The sequence below is a fragment of the Brachycentrus maculatus genome, unplaced genomic scaffold (genome assembly GCF_059751285.1).
Source record: "Brachycentrus maculatus isolate JH-2025_06_01 unplaced genomic scaffold, ASM5975128v1 h1tg000452l, whole genome shotgun sequence".
Lineage (NCBI taxonomy): Eukaryota > Metazoa > Arthropoda > Insecta > Trichoptera > Brachycentridae > Brachycentrus > Brachycentrus maculatus.
The window spans coordinates 770,092-792,766 of record NW_028281199.1 but is presented as its reverse complement, the minus strand read 5'-3'; the positions used below and the strand labels follow the sequence as shown (position 1 = coordinate 792,766).

The following is a 22,675-nucleotide window of genomic DNA, read 5'->3' as shown; positions in this document are numbered from 1 at the left end:
GACAACCACACTACTCAAATTCTTGGAAGTTCTTTATATATGAATCAATTTAAAAACCTTGTTCTTGAATCACTAGAACTTCACTAGAGACATCTATTGGTGAGATGTAAAGAAGCTTTTTTATTAAGCAGAAACTCTTATATTAGTATGTGAGGTCCAAATCCTGGATTATAATCACACACATGAGAAACGCCAGAAAATACCATTTTCATTTTTATTATTTGAGCTTATAATTTGACCAGATAATTTATTTACAACATTTTGAGTGTGTCCAAATACTTGTTCACAAAATCTGGATTATCTCCAATTACAGGAGTTATTTTCATAATTCTCATATTATGTCAAAAAATAATATGAAAATAACTCCTGTAATTGGAGATAATCCAGATTTTGTGAACAAGTATTTGGACACACTCAAAATGTTGTACATCATTTTTACTAAAAAAATACGAACAAACAGACAATAAAGCCGATTACTGATTATTTCAATTTTAATCTTTTAATTTCCGTTCCTTCTAATATCGCTCGTTACGCCACTGGTTAAAGATAAAGACGATACCCTAAATGTTCATTGTAGTGAGGAAAAATACAAAAAAAGAGTTGTAAAAAGTTGTTTGTTTTCATATAAGTACAATGGTCTTGCGGTTAGTGCGACTAATTTCAGTTTTTTTCAGGAGGTTGTCCGCCTCCGTAGTGTAATGGTCAGCACGCTCGGCTACCGTTCTGGAGGTCCCGGGTTCGATTCCCAAGGGGGGTAAAATAAATATAAGTGATTTTTTCACTGTCATATTTATTCAATATTACCCTGAACTGGTACCTGAAGCGGAGGGCTGATCACCTTTCCTTCATGTGTAAACGATCAAGATAACATTGCGTTTATATGACGCAGTGCCCTATGCACCATTGGGGTGCGGATAAGGGTTTTTATTTTTTATTTTTATTTATGTATATGTAAACATATTATATCATAAAAAGATTTTGCCAATTGATAAAAAAACGAACTTGATAAAAGATAAAAAACCTAATTAAAAAAAGTCTTTTTAATGTGCTTTTTGGAACCCCCGTGGTTAGCGTGTTTAGCGACCGTGCTGGAGGTCCCGGGTTAGATACCCAGGGGGGGAAGTGAGAATAAACATTAATGATTTAACACTCTGATATTAATTGAATATTTCCCTGGACTGGTTCCTGAAGTGCAGAAGTGATCGCCTTGCCTTCATGTAAGTAATTATCAAGATAACACTGCGTCAATTCGATACAGTGCCCTATGCATCATTGGGTGCGGATGAGGGTTAGAAGAAGAAGAATTTTCTTTTCAACCCACATCTATGATTTCAAAACTAAACACGGGAGTGTTTAGTTTTGAAACTGGTAGTCACAAATAAGTGTTTAAAAAAAGTAGTATTACGCTTTGTGTAAACAATGGATGGTAAGGAGAGTGTTTTATATGTTGAAGTGTTCTACTCCCATATTTATTGTTAATTCTTGGATGTCTTGTAATGTTTGATTATGTAAGTATGTTTGATGAGAAATCTTTCGGCCTTACTCTTTTGTGTTAGTTCATTGTTTAAAAAAAAAAACACAATTTTATGTGAAAAGGGACAGCGCACGCGTCTTTTGTATCCAAATTATAACTTAGAAAGTTGACAAAGGGCTTAAATAATACGTTATTTCCTGTTAATGGAGATAATTGTGTACAATCTACAACGGTTTCGGATTTAGGTAAGCCTTAAGTATAACACGTTATATCTACGAACACATTATATCTACGAACACATTATAACACATTATATCTACGAACACTAAATAAATTACACTGTTTCATTACTTTGTAGAGCGCACGTGAACATATTGTAGAAAGGAGACAATGGAATTGATATTAGTACCTACTTACCTATCTACAATATAAGTACCTACTGCATATTGCAAAACCTACCTATTAAAAATCATTAAAAAAAATCTAAATATTGGTTCATCATTGAATGTCAAATATGGCAAGCCCACAGTTTGACGTCTCATAGAATGATGGAATATTTTCCCCAAGTTTCATTGTTTTTTTTCTTCTTCTATAACCTCGAATATTCTAGTTTCCAAAGGAAAATCAGGCTGAAATAAAAGTTTGCGAAATTTTCACAAAAGGATGTATTTTTACGAATGTTCGATACTCCATAATCTAATCAAATAATTAAATCTATAAAAGCAATGATTTTTTCGTATTTTTTCTAATTCATATCCGCACTTACTGGCGCATAGGGCACTGAACGTGTAGAAACAGTGTTAGTAATGGAAAGATAGGGACCAACTTTTTGTTGTTGTTGAGTGCTTGATTAAATGGTCATATTTGTATTATTCAAGTAAGGATATACATTTTCCTGGGAATTTCAGTTTATTTATTTTTTTAATAATACAATTTGAATTTTTCTCCTACCTTATTTTTTGGCCATCCTTCTATTAAACCTTCTCCAAAGATGACCGATGTACTTGACTATTTCAGCATAGCAGGTGGTAGGTTCGCTGTTGTTAAAGGAAGAGGCGAGCGTGGAAGACAGACGACTCATGAAGAAGATGAATAAGAAGAAGAAAAAGAAGAATCGTGCGATCCTGCATAGATAGAAAAGTATGTGGTGTAAATAAATTGAATTAAATATCCGGTTAAAATTTTTAATCCGATTATTTTTGTTGACAATTAACTTTTTGGCAAATGGTTGAATAAATAAGACTACTATTTGTACTGCAATACTGCATATATGCAGAGGTAAACCAATTAGTGAAAGCTGTTTTTTACCGTAATATTCTAATATACTTACATTTTTTTTAAATTCTGAAATCTGAACCAGAGATCTCAAATGAATGATAAGTCGTAATTTTCCTAATCACTAACCATTATTTAATAAACAGTTTTCCGATTCCTATGATGAAAACTGTTCTCTATTCCAGTGTTCCGCAAACTTTTTCTGTTCAAGGTACACCTGCTAAATCAATTTTTTTAGAGGTACACCAAAGATAAAAATAAAGTTTATTTAATATTGATTACTTATTAAAATTAATCTGTCCACCTCCGTAGTGTAATGTTCAGCACGCTCCGCTACCGTTCTGGAGGTCCCGGGTTCAATTCCCAGGGGGGTCAAATAAATATAAGTGATTTTTTCACTGTAATATTTATTCAATATTACCCTGGACTGGTACCTGAAGCGGACGGCTGATCACCTTTCCTTCATGTGTTAACGATCAAGATAACACTGCGTTTATACGACACAGTGCCCTATGCACCATTGGGGTGCGGATAGGGGGTTTATTTTATTTTTATTAATATAATGCCAAAATATAAATTACATATTATGTTTAGTTCAAAATCTAAGCCGCTTAACTGAGCACAGGCGATCAAAATTTTGAGCAATTTTTGATAAGGCTGCTCTCATCTCTTTGTTGATCGTCCACAGGCGTTTTCTTTTTTTTTAAGCACTTAGAGTCGAAAATCCCAATTCGCACAAGTAAGTCGTGGCCTTGAAAGCATATTTTATATGCAGCCAATAATTTGATATTAATTTTTTATATGCAGCCAAAAATGTGCTAGATCTGTTTCGGAAAATTTCAGTTTTAACGTCCGATCAATTTTTAGCTGCATGAATTCTTCTTTCTCGTTTATCGGTAAGTGACTTTCCGCGGCACACCAACTAATCACCACGGTACAAAAGTGTGCCGCGGCACAAACTTTGCGGAACACTGCTCTATTCGATGCATTATCGGAATGCATCATAAATATCTCGCATACTATGTGAAAAATTAGGAAAAACGTATTAGTTTTTCATGCACGCTATACGCAATCACGCGCAATTCAGTTAGAAAACGAGGAATTCAAAGTATGAGCATTATTCTGTCAAATAACAGAGAATCAGCGGAGATAGGAAATCACTCCTCACTACAACAATTATGTACGTAATACAATATAATGTACTCAGCTCAACACAATGTACTCAACGTAACAAAAATTGGGAAAAACGTATTAGTTTTTCATGCACGCTATACGCAATCACGCGCATTTCACATGAGCTCTATTCTATCAAATAACAAACAAACAGCGGAAATAACTCACTCCAAAAATGATACTTAGTACAATAATTATGTACTCAACATATCATAATGTACTCAATACAACATAATATACTTAACCCAACATAATGTATCTAATAAAACAACATGTACGCAATTTTACATAATGTACTCAACACAACAACAAATAGTTTGTCTTAATAGTTTTTTCATTAGCTTTACGCAATCACGCGCATTTCAGGCTGAAAATGAGGAATTCAAAGTATGAGCATTATTCTGTCAAATAAACAAACAGCGGAGGTGGGAAATGCATATCTCACTAAAACAATTATGTACTCAATACAATATAATGTACTCAACTCAACATAATGTACTCAATTCAACATATTTATTTTACAATATGTAATGCACTCTAATAATGCACAATTTATCTAATACATAAATTATATAATGTACTTGAGTACAGTTGACTCGATAAAAAATAAGAACAACTTACCAGTGTTCCCGTAAGCTATAGCTTATACGCAATCACACGCATTTATGCTCGAAAACGAAGAATCGTAAGTATGAGCATTATTCTGTCAAATAACAAAGAAAAGACGGAGATAGGAAATGCACAACATTAAACTGTATATGACTAGTGAGAGTTCGGGGCTTGCCTCGAGCCGAGAGCCTGAAGTCCGCGCTCCGTGTCCTCTAGCTGCCGCACAAGCGAGGAGGCCAAGTCGCCGGTCAGTGTCTGCCTCTCGCGCTTTATCGTCAGTCGAACTCTGGAAGCCGCGCGGGGATCACGTCGCCCGAACGTTCCGCCTTTCGCGCCTAATTCGCGAGTATACCACGAAATTAATATTCCTGAAACGGAAAAAAATAGCCTAATCGAACCGTCACGAATTGTTCAGGAGCGCAAAGCCAACGCCGCACCCTAGACACTTTTTTCCGTTTTTTTTTGTGTGAAATGATCGAATTTTCTTTTTTGAACGCACGTCCGAGGTACGTAAATGCAACTGGCTGAACACTTGTTGAATCGTTATTTTTTGTGTCGAAATTTTAAGACAACCCTTTTTTCACATTAAAACAATTACAAAATTATTTTGCTTAGCTTTATAGCGTGTTATTCTTAATGCAATAAAGAAAAACAGTTGATTTTTTATCGATTAATGTTACCTTTAGTGATTTAACATTGATGCAGTGCAACAACAAAAAATGTACCTTATCGCGGCCTTGTGAACGAAAGAATTTAGTTTGAACTTTACATTATACGTATAAATAAACCGTTGGTTTTACTGGTTTAGACTCACGAACCCCGACTTTGCGTAGGACGATTCCGATTTAAAGTTTAATCGAATTAATTACGCCAAAGTTGGTTAAAATTTCGTAACCGTTTACCGTTGTTCGCGTATTAGGAAAGGTGAGAACAGCTGCTGGCGAAGTGTATCGACAGACCTGTTCCTGAACAATCGTCCTGTTGGCTTTAAGGCCAGATTTCAACCTTCGAGTCGTTTTGACTTAAAACTGGTACAGGTTATTTCTCGGACTTTTGAGTGGTGAATTTCCAAAGGATCGCCGATCCGGCCCGACCGCAGCGGTCGCTGATGAAGGCCTGAGGGCATCCTAGGGAGTCGAGGGCCATGATCATCTCTAAGGACCTGTTCCTGGTGGGCGAGCAGGACTACTTGAGACTGCCACGGGACGAGAGACGCAAGGACACGATGCCACCCCTCACTGACCTGAAGCCTCCGGATCTAGCCCCCAGGTAAATAAATACATAAATCAATATAACGCAGGAACAGATAGATGCTTCCGTTAATAAGAGTAGAGTAGAACAAAGTCTAAACAAGGTTCCTATATTTATCGTTCATCAAAATTGGTCAACGATGAATATGGTAAATTTGATGTTTTACTCGATATTGTTAGCTTTTTTTCCTTACCTACCGACCAAGTGACTCTGAAATCTAGCTACGGCTTATGCAACACTGTTTATCATGACCCTACTCAGGCTTCAACTTTTTAAGTTTCATGGCCTATATAGTGGATTTACTCTTTTTGTTTAAAGTGACTATGATTTCATGTAATTCATGAGTGAAAATTCTAGGCAAAAACACTTGCAAATATAATGTCAGCACTGAGATCGCGTACATATTAAGTCGATATTCGTATCGTGGTGTGTCCCAATTTTCACATTATTTGTCTTGGACTTGAGTTTTGATCTTTCACTTTTCCCCTTTTCCTCCCTCCCGTCCCTCTTCCAGGTATTTATAATTAATTAATAACATAAATGAAATTTTGTAAATGAGATGTTACAAATACCTGTTTTTTTGTTACTCATTAATTTAAATGTATTTCTGTAACTGTTCTGTAAAATTAAAAAAAAATTATATCCGTTCCTTACGTCTTAAAAATTTAGTGATTTTCCGTCTTGCAGAATTTTTCAAATGTAAGATGCGAATAATGTTTGCAAAGACAGAGTGGTGTGGCGTTTAAATGTATCTGCCTACCCCTGATAGGAAGCGGCGTGATGGTTAGTGAGTAAGTAAATATTACACAGTTGACGATAATTATTTTTTCAGTAAAAAGAAACAGCCATACGCCTTCTGTATCTGTTTTGGCTCTGTCAGCGTTGACCATGAATTTCACTTCAGTATAAAAAGCCAACACGCTTTTAATGCAAAACTGAGTCGTTTTCGTAAAAGCTTATATATTTTATCATTCATTATCCAGCTAGTAAAATAGTAATTGAATGTTTAATAAAATAACAAATATAGTTTTTCCACATATACATATATATGTGGAAAAAACCTATATACTTAGTTGTTATTTTATTATGTAAATTGCAGTTCCACCAAGAAATGTCAGTACAAAACTTAAATTTAGTAACTTAATCTATTTAAAATTTTCATTGTCATATGCGTCCTAGGCGGTAAACCTCAAAACGAATTGAAATATATTTTGTATTCAGAATGAATGCAACAAAATAATTTAATCTACATACATACTCGTATATATTATCCGAAATTTCAATCATGTATACCTATTAATGAATTAAAACATTTTTCGTGTAAAACATGTGTATTATTTAAATAACTAACTAACTAACTAACTAACCATCACGCCGCTTTCCGCAGGGGTAGGCAGAGGTAATAGAACGCTACACTACTCTGTCTTTGCAAAGATTCTTCGCCTCTTCCACATACAAGCATATCTTCCATACATACTAACCGATTATTTCGACTGCTGACCCGACCGCTGTCAAGTGTTTGATATGCCTGATCACGCCAAGTTTTCTTTCGGTCTTCCTGTGCTTTTTTTTACAACTACATTCGTCTCATAAATTCATTTTACCGTTATTTCCTCACTAATTTGTTCCACATGTTCAAACCATTCAAAACTCAACGCTCCTTTCTGAATAAATTCTTCATTTCTATCAATAAAACCGGCGATTAAATGTTGATTTTTCAAATAAATTCATATGTACTATTTTATAAGTACTAATTTTATATCTTCTTCAAACCCTTATCCTCACCCGATGGTGTATAGAGCACTGCATCATATAAACGTGGCGCTTTCTTGATCGTTATCACATGAAGGATCACATATCAGCCTTCCGCTTCAGGTACCAACCAGTCCAGGGTAATATTGAATAAATATTTTAGTGAACAAAATCACTTTCATTTATTTGAACCACCCTGGGAATCGAAACCGGGACCTCCAGCCCGGCTTGTAGCCGAGCATGCTGACCATTACAATACGGAATTGTATATATTATACTATAATTACACATTATGACGTACTCACCACACAATCATAAAAATGTTTGAATTATTCTATCAATTGTCTGTTAGTGTTAAAAACTATTGACTGTGAGAGAACGTGTTAGATAAGAAAAATATTCGGATAAAAAAAAAATCTTGAAATAGTACGCTTCTATTAATAAACGAGTGAAATAAGATAACGCTTAGATTTCAGTAAAACTTTCAGCATCCTTGAAAATCGGAATACCTTGAAATGATGGGACGTTCTCATGTTCACAATGTCATCAACCGAAATAATATATATGTATATATATATATATATATATATATATATATATATATATATATATATATATATATATATATATATATATATATATATATATATATATATATATATATATATATATATATATATATATATATATATATATATATATATATATATATATATATATATATATATATATATATATATATATATATTTATATATATCTGTAAGTGATTAACTACATCCAAGCCATTACAGGAGAGAGTAAAAATATTATTATTTGAACCAGGGCTCTCCAAACCAAAAATAACTAAATTGATTGAATGGCCTCAGAAACAAATACTTTCCATCTGAGAATTTCGACAAAACGCAAACAAGTGAATTATATTTTCTTTCTTTTCCATTAAACAGACTGAGTCAATGAACAAAAAGTAATATAAGAATAAAAATTATGTGATGTTTATTTAAGTTTTACTTGGTAAATACCACTATTTCTTAAAATCTGTCGTGACACGTGTTTCGATACATATCGCATCATTTCAAACACTTCGTGATGCAGAATGCATCAAAACACGTGTCGCAATAGATTTTAAGAAATAGTGGTTTTTACTAAGTAAAGCTTAAATTAAAAATGGATAGATCAAAGATCAAATTATATATTTTTATTCAGAATTCCAAATTTTAATAATTAAGTACTTGGACACACTCAAAATGTTGTACTTAAAATTCGTTGAAAAATATAATAGATTTAAAAAAAATATTTTCAATGCTAAAGCATTGAACATATGTCAAGAATCGTGAAATGACACATATTAAGAACGTTTTTTTTCCTTCATTTTTTTTAATACTGAACCACAGCAAAGCATGGTAAGGTACAGCTAGTTCCAGTCCAAGTTTAAGGCCCAGCATTCGTTAGGTCGTTACTGAATTTTCTCTAAATCCAGGTAACATTTTGCGTAATTGATTTTTTTAAACACCGCTCTTGCATTAAAAAAATAACCTTTTCTACGATATAATTTTATGCTTTTGAAAAGTAAAGTGTTATTGAAATGTTGGGAGTTAAAAAAATATATGAATACATTTTTCCTTTATATATTCTAAACAAACAAAAAAATATCCAATATATGTATGTACATTCTAAAATAATCGGACGTGAAGAGACATGCGACCTCTGGAATGCGACTTGACGAATGCTGGACCTTAATATTTCTAGACCATTAACTCAAAACATCAAATTTTCGCATTTGAAATTAAGGGCACGACATAAATAACTTTTAGAAACGCATAAAGCTTGACATAAATTGTGCATTAAAAGTCACATCAATAAAAACATTTTATTTGCAATAAATTTTCAGCGAGTCTGGCGTTCGGCTGTAAAACAATATTTTATTGATTTCGCCGTTCCATTTAGAGAAAAAAGTTCGTGTTTATAATATTAAGTATTTTTTACTGAGACGTTGTATTTTTTCTAACCAAACATCGCTCATTTTACTGACTATTGTGACACAACTCGAAATTCGTGATTTTCAAGAGACCTATTTGAAACGCTATTAAGTAGTTTAAGTAGTCACGAATATTACAGTTTTTTGCATAAATGCTGAGATCTCAAACGTACAAATTCAGAACGCGACCGGTTGCGCGAGAAGCTTGACGTGTTTGCGCTCAATTTTTAAAATGACGTATATTGGAATGAATTTTTTTTCCGAATATGTTTTCTTCTTATTCAAACCCTTATTCGCACCCCAATGGTGCATAAGGCACTGCATCATATAAACACAGTGTTATCTTGATCGTTAGCAAATGAAGATTTCATTCCATAGTCTGGCTGCTTGGACAGAGAAGGAATTACTAAAGAATGTTTTGGCGAGGAATGGAAAGTGTTCTTTCTTGGGAAGAACGAAGTGGTAGACCATGATCTGAGAGGCATATAAAGGTCTATTTGAAAATGTCGACGCCATTATTTTCTACCATTAACGTTGTCCTGTAAATAAATTCGTTGAAATATAAGTGGTTCCATGGTTGTTGTCCGCCTCCGTAGTGTAATGGTCAGCATGCTCACCTACCGTTCTGGAGGTCCCGGGTTCGATTCCCAGGGGGGTGTAATAAATATAAGTGATTTTTTCACTCTGATATTCATTCAATATTACACTGGACTGGTACCTGAAGTGGAGGGCTGATCACCTTTCCTTCATGTGTAATCGATCGAGACAACACTGCGTTTATATGAAGCAGTGCCCTATGCACCATTGGGGTGCGGTAAGGGATTTATTATTTATTATGGTTGTTGAACTGGAGTTGTCCGGTACATCTTCTGATTCTTGTTTCTGCAACAACTTTATTCCCATTTTCAACACAAACTGCTTACTTAGACCTGCAGAAAGTAGCATTGAATTGAAATATTTATGTACCTTTAACACAACAATAAAATAAAGGGTCCGCCAAATAACTTTTTTTTTTGAAAATGCTATAAAAAACATCGAGTGTAGCTTCGGCTGTGTGGCACGTAGCGCCGTCCTGTTGAAACCAAATGTTGCCAATATCCTCCTCTTCAATTTTTGTGAACAAAAATCCGTTCAACATATTTTATTGGTGCGGATTTTGGTCCAGAGGCATAATTGGGCCATTTTTCTTTGAAAATGAGCAAGGAGTGGCCGTTACAGTCAATGGCGATCGTTATCGGGCCATGTTGAACGGATTTTTGTTCACAAAAATTGAAGAGGAGGATATTGGCAACATTTGGTTTCAACAGGACGGCGCTACGTGCCACACAGCCGAAGCTACACTCGATGTTTTTTATAGCATTTTCAAAAAAAAAAAGTTATTTGGCACCCTTGATTTTCAAAGTAATGTCGCAATATTTCCCAGCGTTGTTTAAGCGTATACACAACCATATTCGCTCAGCGGAAGGATAAAACTAATTATCTGTCAAATCAGACATGAGCTAAGTGTTACCATTCACGAAATAAGCACTAGTTGAAAAAAAAAACTTTAGATGGCGGACCCTATAGGTAGGATTTCATAGAAAATCGATAAGCGATTTGCACGTATGAGTTAGTTATGGTTTACTTTATTTTAAAATATCGAAGGAAGCAATATATTGTATTTACGAATATCGTTGTATTATGAACGCTCATTATTTCTGCAACATATTAAAATTAACTGTTCAAATTATAAGGTAAAATAAAAAAGGATATTTTCTAGCGTTTCTCAGTATGTGAATATGATGCAGGATTCGGACCTCACATACAAAAGATGGTTAAACATGTCAAAAATAACTGCTGAATGGAGATAATCCTGATTTGTAAACAAGAATTTGGACACACTCAAAATGTTGTAAATAAATTAACTGGTCAAATTATAAGCTGAAATAAAAAAAAATTAAAGGATATTTTCTAGTGTTTCTCAGGTATGCGAATATATATATATATATATATATATATATATATATATATATATATATATATAATACAATATTTGTGAATAGTGGTATTTACTGAGTAAAACATTAATTAAATATTTGAATATATTTAGGGTTTGGACCTCACATTCAAATGAAAGAATTTCTGCTTAATAAAAAGGTTTTATCATCTCACCTGAGATGTCTCTAGTGAAATTCAAGTGATTCAAGCATTATGTTTCGATTTATGTATTAATTTTAAATCAAACACAGATTTTTTGAGTCTACTAAGTTAGTAGACTCAAAAAATCTGTGTTTGATTTAAAATTAATACATAAATTAAAATGGAGTTCTACAAATTAAACGCCAAGTCAATAAATAAATTATGTTTCGAGTTTGATCAATACATCTAGAAGTTCCAAGAATTTGAGTGGTGTGGTTGTCAATCATGGGTAGAATTACGTATAATACCACTTTTTGAGTTTATTTACGTTTAAATGACTAGTTTCAAGAACCATAGATGCTCTCATTGACAGGTGAAAATACAAACTCTCACTTTGTGTTTCATGAAGACATCTGTAGTTCTCGAAACTAGTGATGTAAAAACTATTCAATAAACTCAAAAAGTGGTTATATACAAGTGTTTTATTTTTTATGAAATAATATTATACATTTGTCCGCCTCCGTAGTGTAATGGTCAGCATGCTCGGCTACCGTTCTGGAGGTCCCGGGTTCGATTCCCAAGGGGGGTAAAATAAATATAAGTGATTTTTTCACTGTCATATTTATTCAATATTACCCTAGACTGGTACCTGAAGCGGAGGGCTGATCACCCTTCTTTCATGTGTAAACGATCAAGATAACACTGCGTTTATATGACGCAGTGCCCTATGCACCATTGGGGTGCGGATAAGGGTTTTATTATTATGTTATTTTATTTTTATGTTGTAGTATCAAGGGTTATTGATGATTATCGGAAGAAAAGAAATCCTAACGTAGTGTTTTCCTAAATAGTTAATTAAATTGATTTTTTATAATTGCATTTTTGCAAGTTTTAGATATCGCTCGTGATTAGCGGATAATGTGACAGATAATGAAGTAAACAAATAAGTACCTCCGCGCAGTGATTAGCGTGTACCACAAATAGCGCGCGTGCGTTCAGCTTTCAGCTTTTAGCGTTTCCCAGTGTACATTTTTTTAAAAATTGCAAAACATGTATATATATATATATATATATATATATATATATATATATATATATATATATATATATATATATATATATATATATATATATATATATATATATATATATATATATATATATATATATATATATATATATATATATATATATATATATATATATATATATATATATATATATATATATATATATATGTATATATACAAGTATATATGCTTCTGTATCAGATATAAGAATGCAGTGGGACAGCTTCCAATATTAGTCCACTCAGAAATGATTTTCAAAGAAATATATACTATATATATTTTATATATTTATATATTTAAATAAAATTTTAAAACATTTAAATAAAATAAAAAAAAAACACTTCTTTAATATCACGTCTGTAGTATAATCAGCATGCTCGGCTACCGTTCTGGAGGTCAATATTACCCTGGACTGGTACCTGAAGCGGAGGGCTGTTCACCTTTCATTCATGTATTAACGATGAAGATAAGCATTTATTTGATGCAGTGCCCTGTGCATCATTGGGGTGCGGATATGGGTTTGAAGAAGATATATAGAAGTCCAGGGTAATATGGAATAAATATTATAGTGAAAAATATCTCATATTTATTTGATTCCCATGGGAATCGAACCCGGGACCACCAGAATGGTAGCCTAGCGTGTTGACTATAACATTACGGAGGTAAACTTAAACAAGTGTTTTATTTTATTTTATTTAAATATATATGCCTATTTATTTCTTTGAAAATCGTATCATTTCTAAGTAGACTTAAATTGAAAGCTGTCCCACCGCATTCTTAGATCTGATACAGAAGCATCTAGGCTTCTCTTCCAAAGCATTTTTTTAAAACTAAGTAGCAAAATTTATTGAAAATGTGAAACAAAATTGTATCCCGATTTCCGAGTGCACTAATAATAAATTTCTGTTATACGCGTGTTTTGTAAATAGTTGTGAAAACGTCACTCGCGCTATTATAGGAATGTGCGCTGGGATTAGCGCGAGTCCCCCCTTCTCGGAGACAGTGCCGGCCGTTGACCCAGCCCAGCGCCAGCGTCAGGGTACAGAGCAGCATTCAGCGTCTTTCACATTTCCAGGGCCGCGACAGGCACCCAGCGCCAGTGTTACCATATCGCTCACTCCTTTCAACAACGTCATATATAAAAAATCGTCAATTTTCAGTTGTGCGTGTTTTTGGAATGCCCAGAAAAAGTACTATGTCCCAGCAAAAGTGGCATATTTTTAACTTAATATTTACCCGTTACAGGGAAGAATGTGTTGTTTTTGCATTTTGAAGAAAAGGCATTGTTTATTTTTTATTAAATATACTAAATATTTATCAAATGGAGGAAAAACCTTCAGGTTTTACCTAAAAAGGACTGATAAGTGGCTGGGTATTTATTTTTAATACATTGTATTATATTTTTAAACTTTAAAAACGTTCTCCTGAAAAACCATGTTTTTTGATTTATGACGTTCTTGAAAAGAGTGAGCGATATATATATATACATATATATATATATATATATATATATATATATATATATATATATATATATATATATATATATATATATATATTTATATATATATATATATATATGTATATATATATATATATATATATATATATATATATATATATATATATATATATATATATATATATATATATATATATATATATATATATATATATTTATTTATATACAAATTGCCACAAAATTGTATTAATTTGATACATGTTTTGGCAAAAGGCATCATTGTAAGTTAATTATAAACTCGTTTATCTCAAAACTGCTGTTTTTAACTTGCGGCTATTTGCCTTTGCATATAAGAACAGAGGAAGTTTGCACAGAGGAAGACCGAGAAAAACTTGGCACGATCAGGTATGCCAAATACTTGAATGCGGTCAAGCTTGGAGTCGAAACAATAGGCGGGTATGTATGAGGAGATTGAGAAGATGCATGAACGTGGAAGAGGCGAATAATGTTTTCAAAGACAGAGTAGTGTGGTATTCTATTCTCTCTGCCTTGGGGAAGCGGCGTGATGGTTAGTTAGTTAGTTAGTTACATTAGTACAGATAAATCTGTGTAAGTATATGGCAACATTGCCTGGCATATTCGCCACACGTAGGTCCCTCGCACCCAAAATGTGTGCGCATTTATCCCGTTGCCTCGACCGACATAAATTCCCTAAACTGGTCTAAAGATCGCTGCTAACTGATCTGCGGTTTTGTGAATGAGCTGAATACTAAATACAGCACTGAATTTTGATTTCAGTACGTGCCTTTGAACTCTTTTTACATTATAACAGTTTCAAAACACTACATATAATAATAGAAAAAATAAAAAATAATTATTTATTTTTATTTAATTTTTATTTTTTTATTTGGGTTAACAACAGCAACATATCGTAGTCGTACAGGAGAAAGTGACCAACTGACAATACGTAAAATGTTCAGGAGGGCCTTTTAAGTTACTTTTGCTTGGCAAGAAAATAAACATCAATGCAAGTAGTCATTTCTAACAAGTCAATATATTATACTTCCAAGTTTGAAACCCTTTGGGATTCTTTCAGGGCAATATTAAGCTAGTAAGATATCAAATAGTCGATAATCTCGTTTTTGTAAAAATATGCACTTGGTCACTTTCCCCTGTATGACTACGATATGCAAAACAAAACATTAAAAGAATATACATTAAACAAGCCAATTGTAGTTAACCACAGAAACATAAAGATAAGTACAAAATATTTAGTGTAGATCTAGCAAATAAACACGTATTTATGAGAGAAAATGTGTATAAGAGGGTGTGTGTGTGTGATGTTGATTCCAGTAGGAACATACATACAATGCAGAGAAGCGTAGTTTTCATAGATCCTGAGAGGGCAATATGCTCACCATTCGACATTTCTACACAGATTTTCCGCAATTGAAAATGTCAACTTAACTAAAACATGAGTTGTACTCACTAGACTCCGCTGTATACAAAAATAGGTGAACTCTGCGCATAATTAGTTCGAAGGACAGGTACTCTGAATAAAGATTGATAGATTCTAGATATTCCCGGTCATACGATGGCTTTGCTCAGTCTGGTTAAATAGAAGAAAAAAATGTATGATAACACGCGCGTACCATGTTCACATGTAACTTAATGTCACAATTTCAGAGCAATCGGTAAATAACTTTACGAGATTTTAGATTTTGAACAAATGAACATTTTTATTTATGTAAATGGATAATTATCAATTATATTCTCAATATTATTAATATTTAGAACATTTACTTTGTGGTTAGTCATTTTTACTTAATTTTTTTTTTTCAAAACATATTACAAGTCATATTATAAGTCATATATATAATATTCCCGATGAGTAATTTCTATTTCTCATTTTGTGAAATGGGATTAAGGTTAACAAGACTGGAACTCAAATAATAAAGTAGGTAACAAAAAAGATGAACAAAAATGTTAGTAATATTTATAAATAACCACTAACGTTTGAGTGGTTTTTCTAAAAAACCAATTTTTGTAATAAATATAAACGTTATTATCATTTCATGGCATTCAGCTAAAATTTGCATATAATATTATGATGTTTGAGGATTTTCAGAACACCATCAGGTCTAACATACAAGTAACATATTTGTAACATAAGATGATATAGGAGTATATATACTCGTGTTTAAAATTATATATATATATATATATATATATATATATATATATATATATATATATATATATATATATATATATATATATATATATATATATATATACATATATATATGTGTGTGTATTTAATAATGATAATATTAAATTTAAAATTTGATTACACATCAATAAGCAGGTTTATACACCAATAATCGAAAAATTATTCTCTTATTCATACATTTCCAAGTCCTCAGGTTCAATGAACTCGTGCTGAAATATTAACTACCGTCACGAAATACTTTCAGGAATTTCAGAGAAAACATATCACTGAAATAATTTTTATTGATCAGGAACAAAACACAGATGTTTTTAGATTTCAATTCAAGTTTTACTTGGTAAATACCAAGATTCAAATTGCGTGACACGTTTTTTGATGCATTCTGCATACATCGCGATAAGAAAATGAAGCAGAATGCATCAAAACACGTGTCATGATAGATTTTAAGAATTAGTAGTATTTACCTTGTGAAACTTAAAATAAATGGATGGATATTATTACCATAAAGTGACTGCCGAATCAATTAATGAAACTACAGACAACATTTTATGAGTGTGTCCAAATTCTTATTCTCAAATCTGGATTATCTCTAATTATTTGTAGTTATTTTTCACATTATTTTTTGACAATATGACGGTCGTAAGCCCCGTAAATTCCCAGCCTTTCATATTTTTCATATTATTTTTTGATATCTCATCTAAGATGAAAAAGAACATGGAAGTCGGGGATTTACGGGGCTGACGACTGTCATAGGCTGGTGTAAGTTATCATTTTACGCACGTGTAAAATTCGCACATTCACCAATTCTACCCATTATTTACAACCACACTACTCAAATTCTCTTCAAGAACAGTGTTTCAAAAATTAGTTCATACATATATATATATATATATATATATATATATATATATATATATATATATATATATATATATATATATATATATATATATATATATATATATATATATATATATATATATATATATATATATATATATATATATATATATATAAATATATATATAAACCAATTTTCTAAACATTGTTCTTGAATCACTAGAACTTTACTATTGTGTATATCACTAGACATCTATTGGTGAGATGAAAAGAAGCTTTCTATTGAGCAGAAACTTAATATGAAAATAAACTCTTATAATTAAAGATAATCCAGATTTGTGAACAAGTATTTGGACACACTCAAAATGTTGTAAATTTCATATTCTTCTTTATCTATGTTGAGATGTCAAAAATATCAGTTGTTGTTTGTGAAGATTGTACTGTAGATTCGACTCTGTGTCTCCGAAGTGTTTTGATTACGAGTGGCGGCTGTCATTCGTTATTTCAGGATTAGTAATCGATTTCTTTTACAAAGTCGTCCACAATGTGATAATGTGATATGTACTACAAACGGCATTTGTGTTAATCAAATACGTAACCCACTTCCCTGTAATTCCGTGTGACATCGGCCAATAAGCATTGTGGCTTTGATCACCTTGTAGCCGTTCATTGTGCCCTGGTCGGTGGCTTGTTGTTATAGCTGTTTCGGGACTTTATGGCATCAAACCAAACAATGTGTCTTAATAGACAAGTCCACAGTTTTTTAAACTATTTAAGTCTGGCGCCCCCCTATCAAAAGTTTTCATCAAAGGGGAAAATAAAATTGCCAGAATGTCCAGAATTCGATCATAGAAAGAGGGAAGGAATAAAAATATATAAAAAAGAGTTTCTGCTCAATAAAAAGCTTCTTTTCATCTCACCAATAGATGATGTATCTAGTGAAGTTCTAGTGATTCAAGAAAAAAAATTCTAAATTGGTTCATATATATATAGAACTTCCAAGAATTTGAGTCGTGTGGTTGTCAATAATGGGTAGAATTGGTGAATGTTACACGTGATTAAAGTGATCACTTAAACCAGCCTATGACGGTCGTCAGCCCCGTAAATGCCCAGACTTCCATATTCTTCTTCATCTTTGATGAGATGTCAAAAAATAATATAAAAATATAAATTTATTTATTTAAACTTCATGTACAGAAAATAAATTAGTACATTGGCGGGCTTATTGCTAAAAAGCAACATCTTCCAACTAACCAAAAATAGACTAGTGATATTGATCGAAACTTTTGATACCATATATAGCTGTTTGCAATCAGAGGGTGGATAGTACTTGAACATTTAAAAAACATAAATTACAAATTGATGATAGTAAGGAAGGAAAAGGAAAAAGGGAGTTTAGGGAAGGAGGTAGAGGTAAAGACTGAGGGAGGAAGTCTTTCTTTTATCTGTCTCTTTGGGCTTCTTTTGCCCTGTAAAAGACTTCTAGAGTACCCACAAGGGGGCTTTATCTCCCACTTTGAGAAATACTGCACTAGCCACTATTAGGTTGTTAGTTTTTACCATTACTGACGTACTTAAAATATTACAGTAACTAAACATATTACACACAAGGCTAAACGAATAAATATCTTCAGAATTCACGTCTCAATTGAACAGAAATATTAAGAGAAATTAATTTTTCACACAGGAAATGTATGGATATTATAGGTGCCTAAAATTGAGATGAAGCGCCTATAGTTTTTATACGAATAAATATGTAATTTTGAGCATCCCAGGGCTTTTGGGCATTTGGCTGGCTTAAGTTATCGCTTTATACACTTGTCTATGCCTATTATTAAACATCCAACTAGCACTAATTTTTAAAAGATAACAGTTGACATGAAGAATTGAATTCCAGATATGTTGTCAGTGATTGCCAGAAACTAATTTCCTATATTTTTTTCATACGACACTGTATACTTTCTACATATAAGCAACTATAACATTATTTAAAATATAACCAAGAAACGAGTCGTTGTCATATTGTAAGCATTAAACAAAGGAATACAGGATAAATATAGAAAAAATTACCTTTAAATATATATATATATATATATATATATATATATATATATATATATATATATATATATATATATATATATATATATATATATATATATATATATATATATATATATATATATATATATATACATATATATATATATATATATATATATATATATATATATATATATATATTTATATATACATAGTATATACAAGGTATTCTAAATAAACGATTACAGTCGTCTCAGTAGTGTTATGGTCAGCACGCTCGGCTATCGTACTGTAGGTCCCGGGTTCGATTCCCAGGGGTGGTCAAATAAATAGGAGTGAATTATTTCACTCTAATATTTAATTTATTTAATTTATTGTTTCGGCATTAACTTTGTGGTAAGACATATTACAATGATTAAAGAAAACACTTGTTTTTTATCACTTGAGATAACTCAAGTGGTAAAAAACAAGTGTTTGTCTTTAATCACTCTAATATTTATTTAAAATTACCCTGGACTGGTACCCGAAGCGGAAGGTTGATCACCTTTCATTCATGTGTTCACGATCAAGGTAACACTGCGTTTATATGATGCAGAACCCTATGCACCATTGTGTGCGGATAAGGGTTAGAAGAAGAATAATGTCTGATTTACAATATGGATAAGAAACTACTATTTTTTAAATATTTTTTCTTTCTTATTGGATTTTCGGTCTCAATAAAAGTTTATCACTTCCATAAACTTTATTATAATAATAACAACCAAGGAGTGAGGCAATTAATATTTTAATGATTTGAAAAAACACACCTGTAAGTAGGCGCCAATCAATGTATGAAAGCAGTTTTGAATGGACGTTAAAAAATGACCCACAAGCGCTTGTGTGAATAGGCACTAATGCGTGCTTGAAAAAAGCTCGAAGAATAATATTTAAAGGAGATTGATCCCAGATAGAATGCGATCTTTTGCAAATAAGATATACGATGAAAGAAAGGAGTCCTTATCGCATTCCCACTGCATTCAGTCTACTTTCTTACTTCTTTTGCAAACTCCATGACAAACTTGGAACCAGGACTCCATTGTGCTAGTTTAGCTTTCACTACAAGGTTTTTATTTGCTATAACCAATTTTTTTTGACATCTCAACATAGATAAAGAGAATATGAAAGTCTGGGCATTTACGAGGCTTACGTCCGTCATAGGCTGGTTTAAGTGCTCACTTTATACACGAGTAACGTTCACCAATTCTGCCCATGATTGACAAGCACACTACTCAAATTCTTGGAAGTTCTATACATAATATATGAACCAATTTTGAAACATTATTCTTGAATCACTAGAACTTCACTAGAGACATTTATTGGTGAAATGAAACAGACTTCCATATTCTTCTTCATCTTTGATGAGACGTCAAAAAATAATATGAAAATAACTCTTGTAATTGGAGATAATCCAGATTTGTGAACAAGTATTTGGACACACTCAAAATTTTGTTAATATTTTTATGATCCATTTTCGAATTAATGTACTTGAATCACTAGAATTTTCAATAGAGACATCTAATATTGTAAATAAATAAATGATTGAATATTTAATAATAAACTCGTTTCGATTAGACAAGCACTATACGCATAACTGAATAAACTATGTATATACATAAACAGTGATAACCTCTTCAATACTTCTTGTCATTCGTTCACCTTCCTACAATTAAATTTATCTGATACTGAATATCGTTAATATTACAAACAGGGGATAATTCCGTTATGAGCAGGAGTCTGCAACCATCGATGACACAATAAAAAAATCTTAATACTAATCTTGAATTCTGTCCGCCTCCGTAGTGTAATGGTCAGCACGCTCGGCTACCGTTCTTGAGGTCCCGGTTTCGATTCCCAGAGGGGGGGGGTCAAATAAATATAAGTGATTTTTTCACTCTAATGTTCAATATTACCAAATAAATATAAGCGGAAGGCTGATCACCTTTACTTCATGAGTTAACGATCAAGATAACACTGCGTTTATATGATACAGTGCCCTATGCACCATTGGGTGCGGATAAGGGTTTAAAAAAATCTTGATTTTGTGTAACATAAGCGGTAGAAAAGTACTTACTTTTAAAAACCAAATACGGAAAGAAACCAAAAATTAGATACATTCAATGAGTGTTTTTAAATGCGTATACCCAAACTTGCATAATTATTTAAAAGACTATCATTTAAGTAGTATTTTTGTAATATTTCACTACTGTCGTAAATATTTGAGTAAAAAAAATCAATTCTTTCTTCTTCTTCTTTTTGTAGATCCTAAGGATCTGTTTGTGCCTCCGCCTGTCGCTCTTGGGATGTTGACTCCCAGCTGTCTTTCCACCTTTTTGGAGGTCTGCCTGGGGGTCTGCGTCCTTCAAGGTTTCCCTAAAGGGCGATATGTGGAAGTCTGTCTTCTGAGATTCTGTTTATATGCTCATTCCAGTATCGCCTTCGTTGTCGTCCATAGAACCGCCGCCAAAGCCTTCAGATCTTTGATAAAATAAATATTTTTTTGCCTGTGCAGTATTGTCGATATCACGCTTCGTCAAGTTAAAAAAATGTTTTGTTATCATGTTATTTTTGTTATTATTTTGTTTACGTACTATGAAAAACTAAAAAATATTTGTTTACGTTTTTAAAATTGATTATATATTCCGATTAGCAGTTACTAAAGCTCAGTAAGACCACGTTATAACTATGGATTGCATTGTCTATCCTACGTACATATAACATGCTTTTCTACGCTTCAGCATCTGTACGAAGGATTTGCAGGTACCTACATGTGGTTTTATTTATATATGACATACCTGAATTTCTGAAATGCTGAAAAAATAACGTATCCTATTGTTTCCCGGGAGGTGTGTTTGTTCACTGTATCCTGTTGCTAGTAAATCAAGGAAAATGCGCAAAGTATTCCTGGATGGGTACTTAACAGAACCTGCGATCGGGAATAAAAATATTATTAACGTTTTTTTAGGATGCAGTTCTCAGAAGAGGACTTATTTCGCGTCGTTATCATAGCAAGGATTTTCTGGTAACAACAGATTTATTCAATAAAAAAACATGTCAAAAAAATATTATATTTTATATTTGAAAAAAAAATAATACCATCTTTATGTTATGTTGATGTTGACTGCATTTTATAACACATATAATATTATAAATGGAAACTGATTATTTAACTTTGCCGACTAACCGGTAATCCAGGAAAATAAACAGATCCAATTGATGATAACTGCATTTTCACATAATGATACAAATTTACATATGGAAAAAATAAACACAAATATTTATCCTTTATGTTTATCGTTGCAGTAGCTTGTATGAGAACGGGTTTACAACCCCTATTATTCTAATCTATGGTGCTATATTCTCTAC

The 22,675-nt window shown here is 32.3% G+C and overlaps 1 protein-coding gene across 1 annotated transcript in view; it reads left to right on the top strand.

Annotated features, from left to right (window-relative positions):
* The first annotated feature begins 4,698 nt into the window (after nt 1–4,698).
* The window catches only part of E23 (ABC transporter G family member E23), a 139,501-nt gene continuing 121,524 nt past the window's right edge, over nt 4,699–22,675 (top strand). Inside the window, exon 1 of the mRNA XM_088271575.1 lies at nt 4,699–5,800. Coding sequence (XP_088127701.1) covers nt 5,676–5,800 — 125 coding nt within the window. The 5' untranslated portion in view covers nt 4,699–5,675. The remainder of the gene's footprint in view (nt 5,801–22,675) is intronic.